The sequence below is a fragment of the Ornithodoros turicata genome, chromosome 8 (genome assembly GCF_037126465.1).
Source record: "Ornithodoros turicata isolate Travis chromosome 8, ASM3712646v1, whole genome shotgun sequence".
Lineage (NCBI taxonomy): Eukaryota > Metazoa > Arthropoda > Arachnida > Ixodida > Argasidae > Ornithodoros > Ornithodoros turicata.
In genome coordinates, this window is record NC_088208.1 from 30,472,574 (window position 1) to 30,494,216 (window position 21,643).

The 21,643-nt window shown below is 43.5% G+C and overlaps 2 protein-coding genes across 4 annotated transcripts; one reads left to right on the plus strand and one right to left on the minus strand.

Annotated features, from left to right (window-relative positions):
• The first annotated feature begins 39 nt into the window (after positions 1-39).
• On the plus strand, positions 40-3,711 carry LOC135366921 (uncharacterized). Of its 2 annotated transcripts, none has more exons than XM_064599912.1 (9): positions 40-148; positions 211-1,068; positions 1,142-1,254; positions 1,825-2,071; positions 2,155-2,310; positions 2,390-2,459; positions 2,535-2,581; positions 2,647-2,728; positions 3,476-3,711. In XM_064599912.1, the coding sequence occupies exons 1-9, from the start codon at positions 109-111 to the stop codon at positions 3,618-3,620; spliced, it is 1,758 nt and encodes a 585-aa protein (XP_064455982.1). In that variant the 5' UTR covers positions 40-108; the 3' UTR covers positions 3,621-3,711. The 2 variants fall into 2 exon arrangements, with proteins under 2 accessions (XP_064455982.1, XP_064455983.1); XM_064599913.1 differs by having other exon boundaries at positions 3,506-3,711.
• A 379-nt stretch (positions 3,712-4,090) lies between these two features.
• On the minus strand, positions 4,091-20,415 carry LOC135366919 (integrin beta-PS-like). Of its 2 annotated transcripts, none has more exons than XM_064599911.1 (21): positions 20,343-20,415; positions 17,198-17,306; positions 16,265-16,365; positions 15,994-16,098; positions 14,809-14,893; positions 14,508-14,736; positions 14,016-14,187; positions 13,706-13,789; positions 13,008-13,268; positions 12,466-12,545; positions 12,318-12,369; positions 11,937-12,092; positions 10,969-11,111; positions 10,623-10,695; positions 10,371-10,452; positions 9,588-9,697; positions 8,793-8,891; positions 8,591-8,720; positions 7,783-7,899; positions 7,327-7,493; positions 4,091-6,303 (listed from the first exon to the last, which is right to left on the minus strand). In XM_064599911.1, exons 2-21 carry the CDS (start codon positions 17,283-17,285, stop codon positions 6,235-6,237), a joined length of 2,403 nt encoding a protein of 800 aa, XP_064455981.1. In that variant the 5' UTR covers positions 17,286-17,306; positions 20,343-20,415; the 3' UTR covers positions 4,091-6,234. The 2 variants fall into 2 exon arrangements, with proteins under 2 accessions (XP_064455981.1, XP_064455980.1); XM_064599910.1 differs by lacking the exon at positions 20,343-20,415 and adding an exon at positions 20,211-20,336.
• Positions 20,416-21,643: the final 1,228 nt, after the last annotated feature.

A 21,643-nucleotide genomic window follows, 5' to 3' on the forward strand; every position in this document is an offset into this window, starting at 1 on the left:
GAGAAAAGGGACAGATAAAAACACGTTTCGATCGAATCTGTTAAAAGCGACACCAATCGTGCTAGCAGACGCAGAGCGATTGCGACAGACAAGACGGCCGCATCTACAATGGCGTCCCCACTCATGATTCTTGGCTTTGTACTCCTGGGTAACATGCTTCCATTACACCTCTCCACAATGTGTCCTTATATATCTTATTACTCTCTGCAGGAGTCAATTTAACGCGAAGCGACGCCACCAACGAAACCGTCTACTCCACGCCATCGCTAGCAGTATCCAGCGCTGCAACCGAAAGCCGTAGCCGGGAGCAGTCTGGCCAAAATAATACACGCTTTTCCCAGTCGGCTGTTCAAGCGACAACGAAGGTTCCAACAAGCAACATTCCAGAGGACGTTTCCACTTCAATGCCAATCGAAATTGCTCGGGTATCGCCGATGTCAACTGACCACAAGAAACCTACCGCGCCAACAGAAACCACTACTGGCCCCACAACTGCCCCAACAATAAGTCCCTTCTTTGCGCCAGCGCTTGGTAATTTAATAGACCGGCGAAATCCGAAGCCTTCGCTGCAGGATGACAAACTGCCTACGACAGACATTACTCCAAAGAAGCACTGGTCAATCACTCGTACGACCGAAGCCATAGATTCTACGCCTCCGGACGCTGACACTTCGGCTGTCACCAACCGCGTTAATGTGACGACCATCCAAAACAGTTTCTGGGACATCTTCGCTACCAGACACGAAACAAGTAATGTGCAAGAAGGTCCCTTCGAGGTGTCCACATCTTTGCCGCAAAGGCGTATGATTCCGGATAGCCTACAAGAGCACACTGTGTCCGGAACGGAAGAGGATTCACAATCCACTGCTGCTTCCACGGGGGACCAACCTGTCACTGCCACAGCGCAAACGGTGGCTCCGATCTACGACATGAAGACAGAACGGTACTGCACCGGTGCAAGGTACTGCTACAAGGAACTGAACGAGAGGTGTATTACCAGGCACCTGAAGACTGTTTGCGGCTGTGGCCGAGCTTTTTTCAGGAACCCACTCACGCTGGTCTGCGAGCGTAAGTCTAAGCGTACATACTCTTCTGTATATCGGTGCAATTTTCCCGCAACTTGTGCATCTTGACATCGCAGGCAAGATGTCCCTGGTGTCTGTGCTGGAACTTCCGCAACAGTCCTACGCGATGAGCATGGCTGACAAGAAATCTGCGGAGTACAAGGCCTTCGAGTCTGCGGCACGTCACCTGGTAAGGGAAGACGCTGATCTGGTCATGTTCCCGCCGCTTGCTAGCTACGAGCCCGGTGACCAGGCGCTGTGGCAAATATACGACTCCCAACTGCAAGCTACGGTTAATCCCACTGACTCGTTTTAACTCTGCTCTCATTTACACGCAACTTTCATAGTTACACAGGACGTGCCTTCAAAAGGCGCGGCGGCAGTATATGTATCTGACTCGGAATAAAAAAGATGAGTAACTGGAACGCTGGTTGTCTTTGCGTACCTCAAATTCGATAATCACACTGTATGTTTGCCTTTTGCCACCTTTATGGAGCCCCCCCCCCCCCCATACTTTAGAATGTGGGCAATAAACACTGGGGATTGCGAATTTTACAAGTTCGGACATCTGTGGCGGCACAGAGCAACCGCGTCCATAAGCGGTAACTACAATGAAAACAAGACGTCCGTGTTCAAGCCATAACCTCTGTCCAAGTTAGCACTCTGTTTTCCTGCTGGAACAGAGAAACTCCAACTATTACTTCATGCTCTGCTCAAGTGCCCTGTTGACATGCCCATCGTGCGCAATGTTTCTCTTCAGGTATGGGACTTAGTGCGCCGTTCAAAACTGCTTCAAAAGCCAGTCATCGATGTTATGGTAACGGGCTTCCGGCCTGGTCTTCTAGTTAGAAACAAGCTGGTGGTGATGTCTTCGCTGCTTCGACACCTCGAGCCAAACATCACAGAGACAATGCAACGAGAGTTTGACCGTCAAATCAAGAGTTACCCGGTTACAAAGGGTTCCACACTCAACATGAGTAATATGACCCTAAGGGCAAACGGACTTGGTAAGTTTACTTCTTGGCACCTTCAATTGACTGAGCATTTACTTATGATTCAAGTTACTGTTCCTTTTTTTTTTTTTTTTCAGCTGTAAACCCATGTGAAGACGCAGATGTGAATTTCTGCAGTCCTCACTCCCGCTGCGATTATCACAAACATTTACATAGCATGAGCTGCTCTTGCCTACCTGGTTATGAAGATAACTCTCCCGATATCGAGAACTACGCCGGAGAAATATGTCTCTGTAATGTAGTTTGACGTTATTTGTTGTAGTTCGATCGCAAACGAATTCTCGCATTACATGCTCTTCATGCATTCTACAGCTATCTGTGAGCCTGATCACTGCCATAACAACGGATCCTGCAGAAACTACGGCTTTGGAATCAAATGCGAGTAAGGAATTTTTTTCTTCTAAACCGTGGTTCCCTTCAGTCTGTTCATTGTGCCCCCCCTCCCATATTTTGAAAGGTGCCCAGCCTGGTACACCGGAAACAAGTGCCAATACCACACCAGGAGTAAGCGGAACAACCCAGCACCTTGGTTGTATCCCCTTACAAAAGCGTTTTTTCTCTTGTTTCAGAGATCATAATCATTGTTGCTGTAGTTTGTATCGTACTGCTGTCAGCTTGTGCCTTTGCACTACATAAATTCTGGAGACAAGGGTAAGTTTGTAACATGACCTTCAAACTGGAGTGCAGCTATTTTTCTTAGTTCCTTTTTATGACTGGAGATGCGAGATTTGCTGCTGCGGCAGTACACTCGTTCTGAACAAGGATACGAAACCGCGAAACTACAGAGTTTCAGTAGATGGCGATCAGCGATAACAGTTTGGAAAACTTAAGCCTATCGACTTGTCCCTTCGAAGGTGGTGACATCATGTTGATTTTTGATTTGGCAGTTTTAATATCGTTTTCGTGGAATGCTTCCGGTCCATTAAAACTTCTTAACCAAGTTCATCCCTGTTCTTTAAAAGCGGACAGAATTCGTTTGCGATCGAACTACTAAACCTGTCAGTTCAAGCGCACCTTTCATATATGGCTCGAAGATCATGCAGCATGATTGACTATATGTCGATAAGCGTGTGCGATAAGGGCACGTTAGTTAACGCAGTACTCTACGATAACGCGTATTCACAAGAGCAATATCCTCACACGGAATATCCTAGTAGAAGAAAAAGAAACATACTCACAGGACCGGAATATCTGGAATGGTATATTGCCTTACATAGCAGACGACACCGTCAGCCCTGTCGTCTGCTATGCTTTTTTTTTTTTTTTTTTTTGCGCGTCGTAGTCCGGAAATTCGCGGTCGTAGTCCGGAAATTCCGGAGTCGCGGGATTGAAATGCGGTGGGGGTGACTCGTGACATCGAATATTTCATCTCACTACAATTGTTCGTACATTTTGTAGACGTACACAAAAGGCGCACACGGTGTGCAGGATGCTCATCATGGAGCCTTCCCGCCAGCTTACGGGCAACAAGATGGTGGAGCTGCGTCTGGACCAGGGACCTCCTCCTCAAACAAATCGCTTAGCAAAGTCCTTACGTTCGTGAGGCTTGTGCAGCGCGAGGATGGACATCTCTACCTTGCTTCTGTTCATGTGCTCTTTTTTGGATATGTTTTAATATATAGACTTTTATGGAACTTTTGCATGTTTTTACCATCTGCCTGGATTTGAGGCAATAAAATTACTGAAAGCAAGTAAACAGCAGCTCTCCTAGCGAACGTTTAACATGGCGTCCATGGGAAGGAACTCTGCTGGAATGCAAAAGCTTGAAGTCCAGAATTCCCATCTAATAAAACTTGCAACAAGATCTGCGTAGCGAGATTTCTTTATCAAGGTCAGAATGCAGCTTGAACTATCGAGGCCTTATAACAAAATGCCTGTACACCTCTCTGTGAAATATGCTATTTAGCCTCGAAGTTGTAGGGAATAATTAGTTTCCTAGCAATCTGTTGTGTGACCACCACCAATTGGGGGATATCACTGCCACATGCAAATAGAGGCCCAGATTGCAAGATAATGGCTTCTTATTAGTATCTTTATTGGAACTGAAATATGCTTACACTCAAGAACCCTTATCTCGGTAAGATGCAATGTAACATAGCATTTGCCATTGCTCTTTTGTAACGTGGTTGATCCTGCTCATAAAGTTCAACAATAATGTCCACACGGAGCACATGCTCACATTTTCACGGCCTGAACAGCGATTCCCAAACTGTCGTGCGTATCTTAATACATCTAGTATTATTCTGAATAGAGTTTGACAGGATGCCCTTTTTTAAAAGAAACTGGGCAACAGGCTTGACAAAGAAAATGTAACAAAAGCCTCGAATATACGACTTGACAGTACATAATACGTCAAAAGTGGCATCTGTTACTGTCAGACCTGACGTGATATCTGCTATTAAGGAGAGGCACCTAGCAGATTATTTGGCACATGGGCACTAACTGGCCTGAAATGTGTATCATGCTGTAGTAAAATAACAATGTCTAGCGCAAGTAAGAAACATTGAAAGGCCCCCTCAATGTTCACTTCATAAAAATTGATTTCCTCAGTTGGAGAATCGCCACTTCAAATATTGCACGACGAGCTTGCTCCATCCGCACCTAGCTATGTCACCACAAAAGCTTTCTAGTAGGACCGTTCATAAACATTTTCTTCTAGTTCTTATTTACATTTATTGGGCTTGAAGTTCCTTCAATGTGTAACTCAAAACTGTTCCAAATACTACGATTTACAAAGCAGCTTCAAAACACACTGGCAGTTCCAAGCTTCTGACTTTGAAGTGACAGATATTCGTTTTAAACGTTGTATACAAAAAAAAAAAAAAAAAAAGAAAAGTGAAATAAACTTGAATAAATATGCGAATATTCTAGCACACCTCTTTGTTCTCTTAAGTGCTATGCCATCAGCTCTCACGACTACAATAGGCAGTCATAACACAAAATTGGTGGAAATGAATATATACGGCGTTCTAATGTACCATAAGAAGCGATGATTTCTGACACTCTAGAATTTCAGAAAGTGTAAGTACCCAAGGTCAGTGGTAGTTGTACACAACCTGTTGGTAATAATTTGTGTTGCCCAGATAATATGTGGACAGAGTCATGTAGCAGGCACAAACTGCACTTGCAAGGTGGAGGGTTCTCAAAGAAGTGCAACACTTCCCCCCTGTGTGTATATTTGTGTATACACTTGCAAGGAATTTAAAAAGAAAAAAGCCCCGATGAGTTACACCTTCATGGCGTGGGCAACTGAACAGAGCAAGAAATAAGAAAAAGAAAACTGCATATATACATAACAGTCATTACATTAACACTGTTAATGTCCCATTTGTTTTGTTTCCCTTCGATGTGAAACATTTTTCTTTAAACAGGGAGGCTGAGTTTGTTCGGTGTAGAGATAACTTGATGTGTCAAGAAAAATAATCAGGCCGTGTCTATTGGACAGCGGGCAGCACCGTGCGCAGCGCTGTCCAATAGGGGCGTTCAGATTATTTATCTCAACACATCGTTATCTCTACACTGAACGAACCTAGCCTCCCTGTACTCCCAGACATGCAAGCTGATGACGACGCAGATGCTAACGAGGCCCTGCGTTACATCTAGAGATTAATCAAAGTCGATATCTACCGGGCGTCCAAAAGGATATTTCCTGATTTCGGTGCATATCAAAATCTAAAAGTCTTTTTTTTCCCCCCCTGACTTTTGCCGCTGCAAAGCACTGTCCTTGGGCACCCTGTACGTGTGCAATCACGTGCCATCCCGCCTGCACTTGAGGCAAAGAATCGTACACATACGGCGCACATGAAATGTATAGATTTCAGAATTGATGTCCGACCAATGTACATACAATATACCTGAATATGGCAACAATGAGGAGTAGCATCTATCAAATACATAAAGTACCTTCAGAGCAAAAAAAAAAAAAAAAGACATGATGCTAAGCTTTGCTATCACCCAACACTGCAATCAATAAACTTCAATTGCAGCCTGTCTTAAATAGATGATGATCATAATATGTGAGCAGCTAAATTGATGAACAGGTATGCAGGAAATCAAAGTCTATAAAACCTGCTCTCAAGGCAGTGTCTGTGATTGCAAAAGTTAAAACCCAAACGGCACATTCCCTCTTGTTCGCTGTCAACACCACCACCTGCGGCTTACTGCTTTCCGCCATACGTGGGATTCTTAAACGTCGACACAGCTCCCTTGTAGATTGGGTTCTCTCCCTAGAAAAAAAAGTCAACTTTTGAGCTCCCAAAGCAACAGTGAACATTACAGCTAGTATTAGCTAAAGGGGCACTAAAATGCAAAAACAATTTGTTCTCGGAAGAAAGTTGGGAGTTCCAATAAGCACGTTGGCAGGGGCCAATGGCGTCGTCGAGAAGCAGAAACGGTGGCAGCCAATCAGGCAACAAAACATGCACTCACAAGATTAATGTAGTCTACCTGTGGTTTTGTATAAGTACACCGCATCAAGAGCATTGCTGGATATAATCGGAATAATCCGGAAACCCATCCATGAAACCGATACCATTATGTTCGGCATCGGCCGACAGTCTACTTGGGCTAATTTTTTTTTTCCAAAAAAAGTTCTTAGATATTAAATAAACAAATTTTAAAGATTAGTGCTGCTTTCACAGCTGCAGAGGCTCTCTCGTTTTTTCCAGAGAGGGAATTACGGCACACTCTCTACATCCGGAGTCTGCTCCTGTCCTGCATTCCAATGAATAAGTCAAACTACGCCACTGTTTCATGTGGGATTTTCGATAGTGCGCTCACTGGTCCATGGGGAATAAAATGACACCATAGTTACAGCATAGACTCGAATAAATGCGACCATCACTTTAAAGGAGACTTATTTAATTGCCATTGGTAACGTCAATGTGAAATGTTCAGACGGAATGAAATATCTATAAACGTCTCCAGCAGCTGCCAGTGACCAATAATTTCACTTTATAGGTCGCACCATTTCTTTCAAGTGAAACTAAAATGCAGAGGGGCGTGCACATCTGGCCGTGCAACTTCCCAATGCATGAAGTGAAGCAATGGGTGCGGGGTGGTACTAAAGGACTGAAGCGTTTGGTATGATTTTGATTGTAACTTTGGAACTCAATGAAATTTGGAGCTATAACACCCACTACAAGATGAACACAGCCTTTAAGGCAATTTAAAATGAACTAGCGGTGGGTGTTTTAGTGCCCCTTTAAGTGATGCTCAGTCTCTCTTATGGGTCATTCTGGATGACTTACGGTGTCCCACTTGGCCATTTGTCGCTCCTTTTCAAACTTGGCAAATTCCCTTCTGTCGTGAATGGTGGTGAAGAGCTTCCATATAAGCAGCAGTGCCAGACCAATGAGGACAATGCCAATAATGACACCCAAGATAATGGCCAGGATATTGATGGGCTCCGGGCATTCTGTTTTTGTTGCGAAAATGAAAAATATTTCATAAATATTAGATACTTCACTACACAGGGCTTCATGCAGCTCTGCCAGCAAACAGGCAGGTCCACTGGAACGGGGGCAAATCCAGACCCACACTTTTTTTTTTTTTTTTTGGGGGGGGGGGGGGAGGGGGTCATTGTTGAAGTGCGTAATTGGGGAGGGGAGAGGAGGAAATACTAATGTGTAACATTTTTTTGGGGGGGGGGATCACACAACCGTCCCCCCCTGGATCCACCACTGTGCTGGGACACAAACCATTACCTCTTTCATTCTTTGCCTTCACAATATAGTTGTTGTCTTGTTCCAACTTGTAGATGAAGGTGTACTTGCAGTCATCCTCATCTCTGAAGATGCACAACTTTTGTCCTTCCTCAGTGACTGTAGCATTAAATTAGAGAAAGAAATTATGAAGTACCTGTAGACATTCGCATACTCTTTTTTCCTTTTTCTTTTCAAATTAGGGGAGGCGTAAAACCGGGTTTTACATAAGAAGTTGTAAAACGGTAAAATCTGGTGATGATATGTTTAGAAGGAAAACCTTAGTGTGTGTGTGTGTGTGAGGGGGGGGGGGGGGGCTTCCCATTGATTTCATTAATTTTATTACATTTGCTAAGTTAATAATTGGATTAGTTACACTAATTTAGCTCCGCACCATACCATAATCCAAGAACGTCACATGAAATTTCTTAAGTGTCTCCAACATAAACAATCTGCAAGCCCTAAATTCTACGTCAAAAAGGAAAAAGAAAACACAAGATGGCGAGAGGCAGCATCAAGTGTGAATTATTCAGTGTTCGGCAGAGTTCACATAATGGCCCGCATTTGCACTTTTGCGAGTTTTCCTTTCAGGGTTTTCTGGGTTAACCAAAAGTTAAACCAAAACCAAATTACCGTAACCAAAAGTTAACGATGCTCTCTATTGGAGTAAAAATGGGTTTTACAGGGTTTAACCCTAAAACTTTAGTCTCTAAGCACGTGCAATGCCCATCACCAAAACAAAGAGCTCTTGTACGCGAATGCCCAAGACAGCACCGGTCATAACGAAATGGTACCAAGGTGACCCACACACCTTCAATGTGAGGTGCCTGAATGGCGAGGAACGAACAGTTTGTGTTGCATTCTGCGTCAGACAGCGGTCCTGTCTGGAAAACTTGACAAAGGACACAGTCCTTGAAAGCATCACATTTTCCAGGGCAAGTCTGTATGGGTAGAAAAAAAAAAGGTATGTAAATATCAAATCCAAAACGATATACAACAAGATTAGGACTTACTGGACAATCCTCGCAGTACAATCCACTGTAGCGCTCCGTATCAGTCTCAAAACATCTGCACTGGCCACAGACACATTCTCCATTTCCACTGCATATTTTCTGACAAACAAACAAGATCCAGCACTGTTAACAATATGCTTCTCTAGCTGATTTTTTTTTTCTCCCCACGAAAACTGTAAATCGTGAACGTCTTACGGCACTACTGTAGAACCTCGTTACAGTAAATCCGCTCGTAGTAAAAGTCCGCTTATATAGTAAAAGAAAACTGCGGTCCCGACTGAATTCCTATAGGCCCGACGGTTTATTTTTCTGATATGGTAAACAGGAAAATTCAAGGATACTGCTTGTAGTAAAGAACAGACACCACTAGAGAGAGAGAGTAAGAGTGCGTGAGTGAGTGAGAGTGCGTGAGTGCGTGCGCGTGAGTGAGTGAGTGAGTGAGTGAGTGATTGTGTGACGTGAAGTTTGGGACTGTGGCAGAAAACACAAGGTGTTGACACTGCTTTAAAAGATGATGTTGCCGCAACTGGTGGACAGGAACGAACTGACGCATAAGCAAATCACAGACAAATTAGCCATTTTGCAATCGACAGTTTCTGTTTTGGTGATGAATAGGGGCATTTTTCTAACACTGCAAAGTTCCTATTTGTACATAGCAGTGTAATAAATCACTGAATGACCTGTCCTGCTCCATTTATGACTCTTTTAAGGCTATACCTGATACAGTAAAGTTATCCACAAGTCCCGACCTGTTTACTATAAAGAGGTTCTACTACTTCACAATCTTCTACATACCCCATTCGGTGCTATGCAAGTGTCATTTCTATCTCTGCAGTTGCAATCTGGACCAGACCACGTGTCAAGGCACTCGCACTGTCCACAGACACAAGTGCCCTGCTCTGGGCCTAGAGACAAAGGACAAAGAGAGTTAAACAAAATTATTTGGACGTTCAGCAGACAGTCGAGTGAATTGTGGATGGCTTTTGTTCGAACTCCAAGAATGAGAAATACAAGGCACATGCTAACATTGCAAACGAGGTTGACAGACATTGCTGTTACCAGAGACTATGTAACTAAGCTCGATATATACTGCGAAAATAGAGTTGCCCCCCGGCTGGTTATTTGTTGCTCGTGCCCGATGTCGGTTGAGAGGCAACACCGGCAGATGTTTTGTAGGTTCTACCGAGACGCTCAGGTAAATTCACTGAGCACCTCGAAGGAATTTGGAATGGGTTCAACTCTGTTGTTGTAACGGAAGTATCTCCTATATTGCCAAGTCTCGTTTTCGATGTACATCATGACAAAACAGTTCAAGCGGAACAAACGACACGTTCTTGCGCACGCAGTTGAATGAGTGCTTTCTCTCCTTATACACTTCTCTTTCAACCGCTCTTATTCTCTGTTTTCCCCGCTCCTTCCTCTGCTTTATCCTTCTTTCTCCCTTTTGGTCCCTTACTCACTCTGTCCGTATTTTCCTTGGCGAATAGTGTGGCAACCGTGTGCGAAAACTGAATGGCATTAATTTTTCTCGGTCAAACTTAAGGCATGTGAGTATTTCACACTTTTGTAGCTACTAACCTCCACAGAGCTGTCCATCGACCCGGTCACAGGAGAAGTTGTCACATTCACAGTATTTTCCTGTGACTTCTTCATCTCGGTTCTAGAACACGTACGTCGCAGCAATAAGGTACTATTTTGTGCACTTATATATTATATTATAATGCCCTTATAATATAAACATTGTATATATATATATATTATAATGCTGTACATTGTACACGAGATTTAACTGCAAGGCAACAAAGCAACCACGTCAGAGCTGTAGCCTACCTCCCGGGGATGGCATTCACAAACTCCGCAGCGGCAATCTCCTCTTCCAGAGCAAGGCTTTGTGTCATTTGGACTGTAAAATGAAAGAAGAAAGCACCAAATATCAAACAGGCATATATATACTACACAAGGACACAAAAACCTTGTGAAACGCTGCACAAGAGGCACATTTTCAACAGCTCTCAACAATTAGTCCTACAGATTGCATAATGAGTTGGTTCAGTGTTGAAGTTAAACCAGGGCAAGAGGTAACATAACAATTATTTTTAGGCTGATATACTTCTTCCATTTCAAACAACATGCTTGCATAGCTGAATGCAGAAAAAAAAAAAAAAGAAAAACTCACAAGTAGCATCCTTTTTCATCTTTTGCCTGGTCCGTATCCTTGGCATCACATTCACACTGGCGACCGTAGCGGTTTTCATAGCAGTTGCAGATTCCACACTCAAATGTACCCATGCCTCCTGAGCACTTTGGGCTGTCCCTCTCCTGTTACACACGACCAAAGTATACGAAATGACTTTCTTCACAGCAGATTCCACCTAATCTGAATGTCTGAACACCTAATTTGCTGTTGAAGGCAAGTAATAAATACTAGCAGTGAATGATTTTGTGTACCAACAAAAGGACAGACACCCAATTCAAAAACACCAATTGTTGATAGACCTTTGTGTTTTCACGTCTTATGTTCTTCTTAATATGAGGCAAAATCGGGTGGCATTGAGTGGAACAGCAGATTTTGAGGCAGACCACTGCATGAAAGCTAATAAACATGGTAAGTAGTTTCAATGTTTTTATCTCTCTATGACTTGTGGAAAATACAAATAAATTTTCATCCGAGATGAATACCAGATGCGGAGTGGCTTAGTGTGTTGGCGGATGAATTTGCACTTTGGGAAGTTGATTTGCAGTGTTTCTTTGGATATTACCCTAAACACAGTGCTCCAGATCTACACCATTTGTACGGTTTGAGCATACCACATGCCTGAGTGCTTTTAATCTTGCTTTAAAAAATCCAGATCCTGTGCGGACCTTAGAGTTCTACTTTCAATGTATGCACCAACACTGGTATGCTTCTCTGTTGATGTTGCTTTTTCAAGCATGCATATCTATAATCTGTAATCTTTACTTTGATTTTGATTTGTAATCGTTCTTATATGAAATGCCAAACGAGCCATTGGCCCGATCTATCAATCTGAGTCAGTTCTTGCCTCTGTTCAGAGGCAAATACCGATTCTTCGATACAATACAGTCCGGACATCAAACAGTATGACACATGACCAGTTCCTCTTTCTCGAGTTCTGATGCATTTACCTCATTCCATGGCTGTTCACATTCACAGTCGCATACCATCTCCAAGTTCACTGTGAGGGAGTCACTGAGGCCAACAGGATATATTTGGAAGGTTTGATTCCATTCACTGCGGTCTTTCGGGCAGGACTTTATCTCAATGCTAGCTTCAAATGTTACCTGCAGTAGAAATACATTACACACTGTCAATTGCATTAAACTTTGACAAACTTTCTTAAAGGGACCACACAATTTTTTTTTTCAGTGTTTTCCTGAGTTGCTCCTAAAAAAGTGTTATTGAACACACAGCCAAAGTTTTACATTCATCATTTTATGGGGCAGTCGGAAAATTTCAGAGTCCCTTGAAGCTATTTAGCGCAGTAGATGGATGTCGATTAGACTTACATTATCACCAACTTTGAGCCCTGTGCAAATGTTTGTCTTCTCCAGTTTGTCCCTAAAATAACAGCAAAGGACAGTGACCACTTAAAACATATGGCGAGTAAAGCCAAGAGTGCATCCCCATGCATCATCATTGAAGATAGGTACTTACGAAAGACACTTCGATGAGTAGGTGATCTGAATGTAGTTATTGGCAATGTTATCCTTCATTTCAATTTTAGAAGATATTTTCTACATGAAAAGAGGTAAAGAGCCTATAGTACAGCCATGAAATAGTTTCATGAAACAGTTTCAAAATGAAATGATTTCAAAAATACATTTGAGATGTTTCAGGTGCATCTCTCTCTCACACACACACACACACACACACACACTCTCTCACATACACACTCTCTCACTCACACACTCTCTCACTCACTCACACACTCTCTCACTCACTCACACACTCTCTCTCTCTCTCACACACTCACTCACTCACACACACACACACACACACATAGCCACGTGTGTTAGTATACTGCAATAAAATGCAATCCTGCATGCTATTACTACACAGTGGACTTCAAGAATGAAAGGCTCTGGATGTCTATAGCGTTTAAACACCAGAAGATTTCGGCATTGCTCTGTGAACGTGTTAGCTGTTACACGCTGAGCAGCCCGAGTAGTTGACATCAAGTACGATGCAGTACTTACATTATACTGGTCTTGGACAAGCTCAACCACATTGGATGAGTCATTTTCAAGACGACCACTGCTGCAGCCCTCAAGTTCATTAGCCAGTTTCTCATACACATCAATCTGATCTGCTGTCACTGCAAAGATTATGTTCACTTTGTGTTCCTGAATCTTGGCATTGATCTGGCTTAGTGACGGGTAGTCCTGGTGTACACTCTGCGTGTACTCTCCATCCTCCATGTAGCATTTACCATCGTTGGGCTTCACAATGCCTCCTAGCTGTGGACAGAGTGACAGAATGGTCAGCTAAGTTATAGCATGCAAGATAGTAGAAGCTTATCATATCAGAAGTCTAGGACAACTGTGCATCAGTGACATATCGTTGCAGTTACATACAAGCGTGTATCCATGTATTGTGTTGTTACCCTAATCTAGAACCTATGTTTTTCTGAGCGTTTATATTTTTGGCAAAGCACAAATAAAATTCCCGCATTTTCCGGAGTATAAGTCGCAGCTTTTATCCGAATACTTCGACGACGCACCTTATACAAAGGTGCGACTAATAGTTAAGAAAATATGGTAGCTGAAAGTGTGCACTTCTCTTGCCTACTCCTCCCTTCTGCAGTTGTCTCAAGTTTAGCATGATTCCCATGTACCTAGACATGCACCAACTAGCCCAACAATGCATTTTGTTAAGATAAAAGAAGCCTGCGTACCTTGCCATCTCCTGCGTAATGGAACCCGCTGTCTGTTGAAAAGAGAAGAAGCCTACGGGCCTTTTCTCTCCAGCCAATCTCTTGCTGTAATTTACAGAGAGAAATATTATCCCGTATTTGTCAGTGTTCTACCAACTGTAATGTTGTTGCACAAAATTTTTGAAGACTACAAAGATCAGGCATCGCACAATGGGGACATACCAAGTAACACAAAATGATAACAAACATCACCGGAAGGAAACAAATGTCTCCATTCTTCTTCTCTCTGCATCTATTTATCTGGAAACAAACTCGATGGGATTCGACTCACCTGGCAGACGACGGATTGCATTATCGCATCAAATCCTCCTTCGGGGGCATCCAAATTGCCAGAAACATTTGCAGCAGTCACCTGCTCCTTGAACTTGTCAGTTTTCAAGCTCAAAGGCAGGTGGTTTTTGAAACCATATGGTGCCACACAACCATCACAGGGAGACTGCATCCTGTATGTAACAAATATGCTCTCTATTGAAGCATAAAACGGGTATACATAAATAGGGTTGGACTTTTTAGGGTTATGCCCGCTTATGCCCGAATTCGAATGAATTTAGTGCAGATGTTTATTTATCCGATTTTTGCCCCCAGAATTTAGAAAAAATATTTCCCAAAAACTTCAGGCATTAACTATAATACAACAATCCGATCGTCTCTGCTGTGTTCTGCTTACTATTACTACTACTAATGTAATGTTGTAAACTACCGTACCACAACTGCACGGTTAAGTAAGAACTCAGTATGGCCTAATACCTGTACAAGCACTTACTTTTCAGGAACAGTATTCACATAGGGCATGACTATTTTGTCCACAAAGGAGCCAAAGCCAAGACGAAAGTTGGACGTGATTTTTCCCATCTCCTCCGCCAATTCGTCTCCAAGATTAGCTAGCTTGTCCTTGTCATCTTTCATAGAATTTGAGAGATCCATGAGGTAATAAAGATCAACAGGGTAATCTTCGGCCTGCTTGAAGTCAATATGAAGCGGGAATGGCGTTTCTGAAAGAAATGGTTACTGCCACACTGCACCAGCTTTGTAATCACAACGGCCGACAACTTGGTTCCACTTACTTGGCCTCAGCCTGAGCCTTATTTCTTGAGGTTTAATTTGAATCGCCTCCCCTTCCCGCGCTCCCACATTGCTTAGAGCATCGTCCTGCAGAAGCATGTAAAAGTGTTATGTGGAAATGATTTGTTATTGCTTTTGTCTACATTTGAATCAATATTCCATTAACGGGGAATAGACAAATAGAAAAACGCCTTGAGAGTGACTGATGCGGAAGTACCGTATTTTCCAATGTATAGCTGTACGTTTTCGCTACCACTTTGCTACCTTTGCGTACTGTGCCTCTGTCTACTCTGTATGTACTCCATGCTCGTCGTCTATCATCCAATCTTCCCCAACATGACATTCCTCAAACGAGTAAGAGCCGAGTGAGCTAGAGCAAGGCATGAGGCTAGAAGTTGCACAACACCTCAGGGAGTGCCCCTTCGGGAAAAGCTATAACGTATAACGCACCGCTGCCTCTTCTGGACACTTTTTACACACGTACAGAGCGCGCTATATGCCTGAAAATATGGTAAGACCTCTTGTGAATACAGACATAGATTACTGCTACAACAACTTTGACAAGTGGCGTTACCACTTGAGACGAGTTGACTCTCCCCAATGCTGTCACTGCGGTGCTGTAGAAGACCTAGAGCACATTCTTCTCCGTTGTCCACACTACCAACCTTCCCGAACTATATTATCCGGATCCCTTAACAAGGTGGACTCTCGCCCCCTCTCTCTCTCACAAAATTGCTTGGTCCCTGGCCACATCCAGCCCACCAACACTCTGCCCTCAAAGCTCTCTTCGCCTTTCTGGATGCCACAGGACTTCGATCCTTATTGTGAAGGGGCTCATTACTTCATTCCCCACATCACCACCAGCAATGGGGTAGAGTATCGCCCCTGGCAATGAAACTCCCCATTCACAATCTCTCAATAAAGTTGTTGTTGTTGTTTGACAGTGGATTGTTGATTATGTTCTCGAAGTAAAGTAAGTGGTGGTTTTGCAGCAGGTCTTTTTTTTGTTTTGTCTCATACTAGTCTTGGACCACAATGCTTTCTAAGAGTTTAAAAGATGAAAGCAGTGAAACACTTCAAATGTCACTTACTAGCACTCAGCTGAAACTACAAAATTTTGTATTAAAAACTGCAAAAGAACTTCATGCAATCACTCATACACCGCAACAATGTAAGAGACACTATACCCTCATTCTTGTCTCTGTATTTTTAGGATGGAAATGATGATCAGCGCAAGTCCTGGCTAAGTTGCCAATAGTGTCACAACGAGGTTTTCCATCCTTTGTGTAGTCCTGGACCAAAAATAAGCGATGTATTAGCAGCAGCATAATACAACGCGAATCCAAAAAAAGTAAGTTGGACGTGCAGATATTGGGGTTGTCACAGAACCCCGTTTGAGAACCAATGTAATGGATGACTATAATAATGATGAGATTTTCTGTATGAGCACTGTCCTACCTCCTTTGTGCACCACGCACATTCAGAGTCAAATGTGATACACTCGTGGCAAGTCTCTCGGCCACTGCAGGGGTTACTCAGGAGCTTTTCAGGAACAGGAACTGTGCAAAATAATATCAGAGACACATCAGAAATCTAGGCACACAACTCAAAGCAGCACAGAAAAAGGCGCTGTACCACAGCATGTCACTCAGTTCCTGTCCTCGGGCTCTGGTGACAAGTACGGACATTATAGCTCTCGTTGACGTTTGATGCGAGAGCAAATTCTATGCCCCATTTTACAAAAATATTCCAAATGCCAGGAGAGCTCAGGACGAAAACAAGAGAGAGAGAGAGAGAGAGAGAAAAGAAAAAATTAACACTGGCTTAACAGAACTATAAGTAACAATTTACTACAGACATACAGGAGACATGGTCTCCCATAAGGGAGACATCACCCGTATGAAAAAGAATGAGAGGCGAACGCAACCAGCGGATTATTTCAGCTGGTCAGAGACCACATCGGGGAAAGGGCCACTGTTTGTGTTGCACGAAACAAAAAAAAAGAGTAGCCTCTCATTCTGTTAGGTGCAGCTGAACCTCACGTATAACGTATTGATGCAAGAATATTCCAAAAGCCATGACGAGAGCTCATGACGAAAACGAGAGAGAGAGAGAAAAAAAAAAAAAAGTAAAACTGAACACTGGTGCAACGCGAACTTCTTCCCGAAGTGTCCTCTGACCTGCTTAATCCACTGGTTGCGATCGTCTCTCATTCTGTTTCGTATGGATGATGTCTGCCGTATGTGAAACAAAACGTCTGTGGTAAATCGTTAATTATTGTTGTGTTAAGCTAGTGTTCAGTTTTTCCTTTTTTTTCCTCGTTTTTGTCATGCCCCGTTTTGTTGCAACAAAGGTCATGTATGCATTTTAAACAAGTTCTACTATAATTACCTGTTTTTCCTGTCTTCACTTGGCAATATGAAGTGCTCACAAAAATGCAAAGCAGTGCAAGACGTGCTAAAAGAACGCTACAAGTCATCTTGATGTAGGCCTAAATATCCTGTAAAACAAAAGAAACATGCAATGTGAGTGTATTACCATGATAGGTTAAGCAATGAGTGATGTCAACTTACACAGTGTTAGGAACGATGTACCTACTACAGTCATTAACTACCAGTTTAGTAAAGTGACAGGCTCAGTGCTTCCCAATTGATATGTCGAAACAAGTATGGTTCACATAGGCACCCATTATCAACCACATTATGCTGTGCTGGATTGAAAAAATGCAGTATCAGAAAAAAAATGTGGTCTGCTCATTTCCACAACACATTCTGTTATGACGCTGCTCTATAATGTCCTCTTTCTGATAGTGCTGGTGTTTGCTTCGCTTCGACACGTTTTGGGACCATCTTCAGCTGCCAACAACAGGGGTCACACATGGTCTCTTACGCTCCACGGCTCAACCAGAAAACCTGTGAAAAGGCACTTGGTATGCATGGGGAACATGTGCAGATATTTCTTCTGTCTAGAGAGCATGATCGGGGGAGACGAAACTATCGTACGAGGCTGGACTGACGATACGACGAGAGCACATCTCGAGAAATGTGGACACAATGAAACACACAATCTGTCACGACCTCCAGCCATGGATGATCATGTTGCAAAACACGTGCTATGGGCTATCTAACTCTTCAGGAATGCGTTTGAAAACTGAACAAAATTCGGGAGTCTCTCGGATAATCCGGGAGAGCTGGCAGGTATGCACTGCTAATGTGAAGCTCGAGGTTCTGTCTCATCAGACTTTGAATCGTTCATTCCTTTGGCTAGCACTATGGAGCTGGAATCATGCTGGGAAGGAATATATTGAGGAAAATAAAAACTAAGAGATGAACAGAAGAGTTAGAAAGAGAGTTGAAGCTCGGTGAGCAGGTAAGGAAATAGTGTTGGAACGTTCACTGCCGCAGACCTTTGAAGTCTGACCCGTACTGTGTTGGTGAGGATTACAGTATTTTCCGGTGTTTAACGCACACGTTATACAGTAAAAAAGTGCTCTGAAGGGGTCCTGCACGTTATCTAACGGTGTGTGTTATACACTGAAATATTTTCCTGCACAGTTCTTTTTTAGGTTGGTGACGTACAAATTCTTGCCTCTTCCAGGGTGTGCTGTGGCTTTCTACCAAATCTCTAGGGGTCAGTTCACAAAAGCAGCAAAAGGGCACTGGGCTTCATAAAAGGTTAATGATGCTGCTTAAGGATGCTACTGAGCAGTCAATAATCTTGAATTTGTTTCAGAGGAATGGCGCGACTGAGAAGAAACGTGAAACCGAAAGCGGAAGTATACTTTGACACAGACTATGTTGCATTGGAGTTTCACGACTTTAACTAAATGTGTTTCAAATATAGCAACTGCATATATGATACACCGCCTTGGTTAATTGTGTATACTGGTGGCAGAAGCACGACCTACTAGATTACAACGACCATGTCATAACCGGCAAACCCTATGAGAAGCCTGTCCACACAAACCGCCAGGAGCGCTAGACATCGACCCGAGAGATCTACATCATGATTGGACAATGGAAATTTGAATTTTGAACGCACAGAAGTGGACGTACGACTACTGTAGCAGATGATAGCAACAGCTCTTATGAAAACGCATAGAATGATGATGGTAATCAACCTCAGAATGAAACGTCTGTGGAATATCCACCGCTTGTACAAAAATGCCAAGGTAGGCTGCAGTCTAAAGTATTGTAGAAATTGAGGAAGCAATAACCGGGCCGACGAGTAGCGCCACCGCTGGCCTCCAAATGTGACGCTGGGAAGGGGTGTCTGTGACATGGTCGCTATAATCTAGTAAGTCGTGGGCAGGGGTGGATTTAAGGGTCCGTCATGGGGGGGGGGGGTCTTAGGGAAATTTCCTGCATTGCAGCCCAGCATCATCCAGGAGATAGGGTTTTTACATAAGGAACACAGCCGTATGGGGGGGGGGTCCCCCCCCCCCCCGGTCGTGGGCAGAACAGAAGGTTGTAGAACCATGGTGGTGCGCGTTATACACCGGAAAATACGGTAATGTCTGACACAAAAGCTACATTGTCAGTGATGCTCCAAATAAAGGACTCAAAATGTCCGATTCGCAAAGAACTAGGTAGCCTAAAGCAGTGTTCCCTCGAGAACGACATGTGAGCCTTCAAATCGGGCCCCGGTTTAGCACGGCAGGGGGCCGAAATTTCACCTGTCTCTCGCCCCTCCGCCCTCGCACTCCCGGAAACGAGCAGCTGCGAGAATTTGTAACCTCACTCAAAATATATTGGAGACGAAAATATAAGGTGACGCTCCCAAACGAAGTCCAAGAAGTGATGTGTTCGACGCAGAAACACGTACTTTGTTAACGCCCTACATGTCAGTTACGGGATAATGCAGGCGCTTAATTGGAGTTGATTTACGGGACCAAACTTTTATTCGTTAAGGAACAAGATCATTAAGGACCCCGAATTAATACAACGGGTCACGGGCAATCCAATTTCACACAGAGGGTACACACCCTTTCGGGAATCATATCAGGTCCCGTAACCGCCACTGAAATCAATCTTTGGGGAATCAGATATTTCCCGTCATCTAATACATCGAGTACAAACAACATTTTTCAATTTAAGGATAGCACTAACGTTAATTCGCCAGGTTTTCAAACAGATGCGCCCTAAACATGCCCTTCCCATTGTTTATCCGCGTTCACGGTAACGTTCTGACACTCGAAAGCAGCACTAAAATCCACAATTCTGACCTGATTCACTCAGGTACACAAGTTTACATTGAAAAGATTGTGACAAACCACAATCTGTGCAGTTTAAACACTGTGAGTAATGGTAAAACAATACTTAGCGCACACATGGTTCAGCGCAAAGACGGAAGCTATGTGGTCATTGAGAAGTATCCAGCTCACACAGAAGACCTTAATACTTACAGTAGGTAGATGAAACTACAAAGCCACGACTTGGTATTTGAATATGTGGACAAATATCACGTCATAACACTAAAAACGACACAAAATCACAGCCACCACAACTACACAAGGCACTTAGGCTAACGCACTTGCCTATGTAAGGGAAGGAGACTCATGAGTGGATGACGTCACACCGGAAGCAATCTTTCCGGAAGAACCGCTTTGAGTAACGGGGGTGTCGCCGTCTTGTCGACGCGCCCGTGCTGCAGTCCCTCTCTAGTCGACCTCTTGAAAGACGCAAGCGGTTGTCCGAATGGCGCACATATTTAAAAAATTGAGTTGGCAGTTTTGCGGTCGTACTTGTTGTCGTAAACATGTGAACGCAACTGATGATGAAAGAAGGAAGTCACTGAAAAGGTTAGCCAAACTCGAACGTTTGGCTGGCTAAATCACCCGTCAGATCGTTGGTCAACTTCTCATTCAACGTTCAGCTGGGGCTTCAACTGCGTGACCCACGCGCGTGCAATATTCTATTCATAAATCGTCCTTAATAAAAAAATAAAAAATCCTTTCTTTCCTAATCAAATTTCAATTGCGCTGTTGTACCTTGTTCTGTGTCACGAAACCCGCCTCGCTTTCTGCGCGACCCATTTTTTCAATTACTACATTCTCATCGCTCACTTCCCCCCCCCCCCCCCACAGTTCACGGAATGAAAAAAAATAAAAATAAAATAAAATGAAATAAAAGCTTTCCTTCCATCCTCTGATTCTTTCAACAGTACTGCTAATTAACAATGGCAGTCTTCCTTGGGACACCGTCGACCGCAAATAATTTTAATTTGCTTTATTTTGCTAAAATAACTTTTCAGCACTCGACACGCTTACTAGGATCAGACTCAGGCGCAAGGTGATGCGGATATCTCTGGTACACACCAACTAAATTCCCAAATTTTCCCTTTCCAACGGAAATTGCCGTTTCTATACAAGACACGAAAGCGGCGCACGTGCCGAACGTAAGCCAGTCTGTCTGGGACAAAAATAAATAATAAAAATCTGAGGAAAAAAAAATGCCGCCGTGCACGTGGTCCTCTATCACTTGACAGAAATCTTGACAGCGACAAGCTGGCAGCTAGAGCCTACGAGAGTATATACTGGCAACGAAGTGCACGGGACAGGGCCCACAGAGGGGCAATTAAATTGACAAAGTGCGAAAATTGAACATGCCGCATGTTCAATTTTTGCCATGCATGGACACTAGAGCACAGCACTGGACTGGACAGTGTACATGGAGCTCAGCAAGTGGACGCTGCAACAACATAGCTGGCAGCATATTGCACCCTGGTTTTGAAAGCAGGAAGGTGGGGGGGGGGGGGGGGGGGATTGTGGTGTTCGAGACTTTCGAAGTGTCCCGGCATAAAAAAGTTGTGTTGCAATTTACTTGGTTCTGTGCGTTC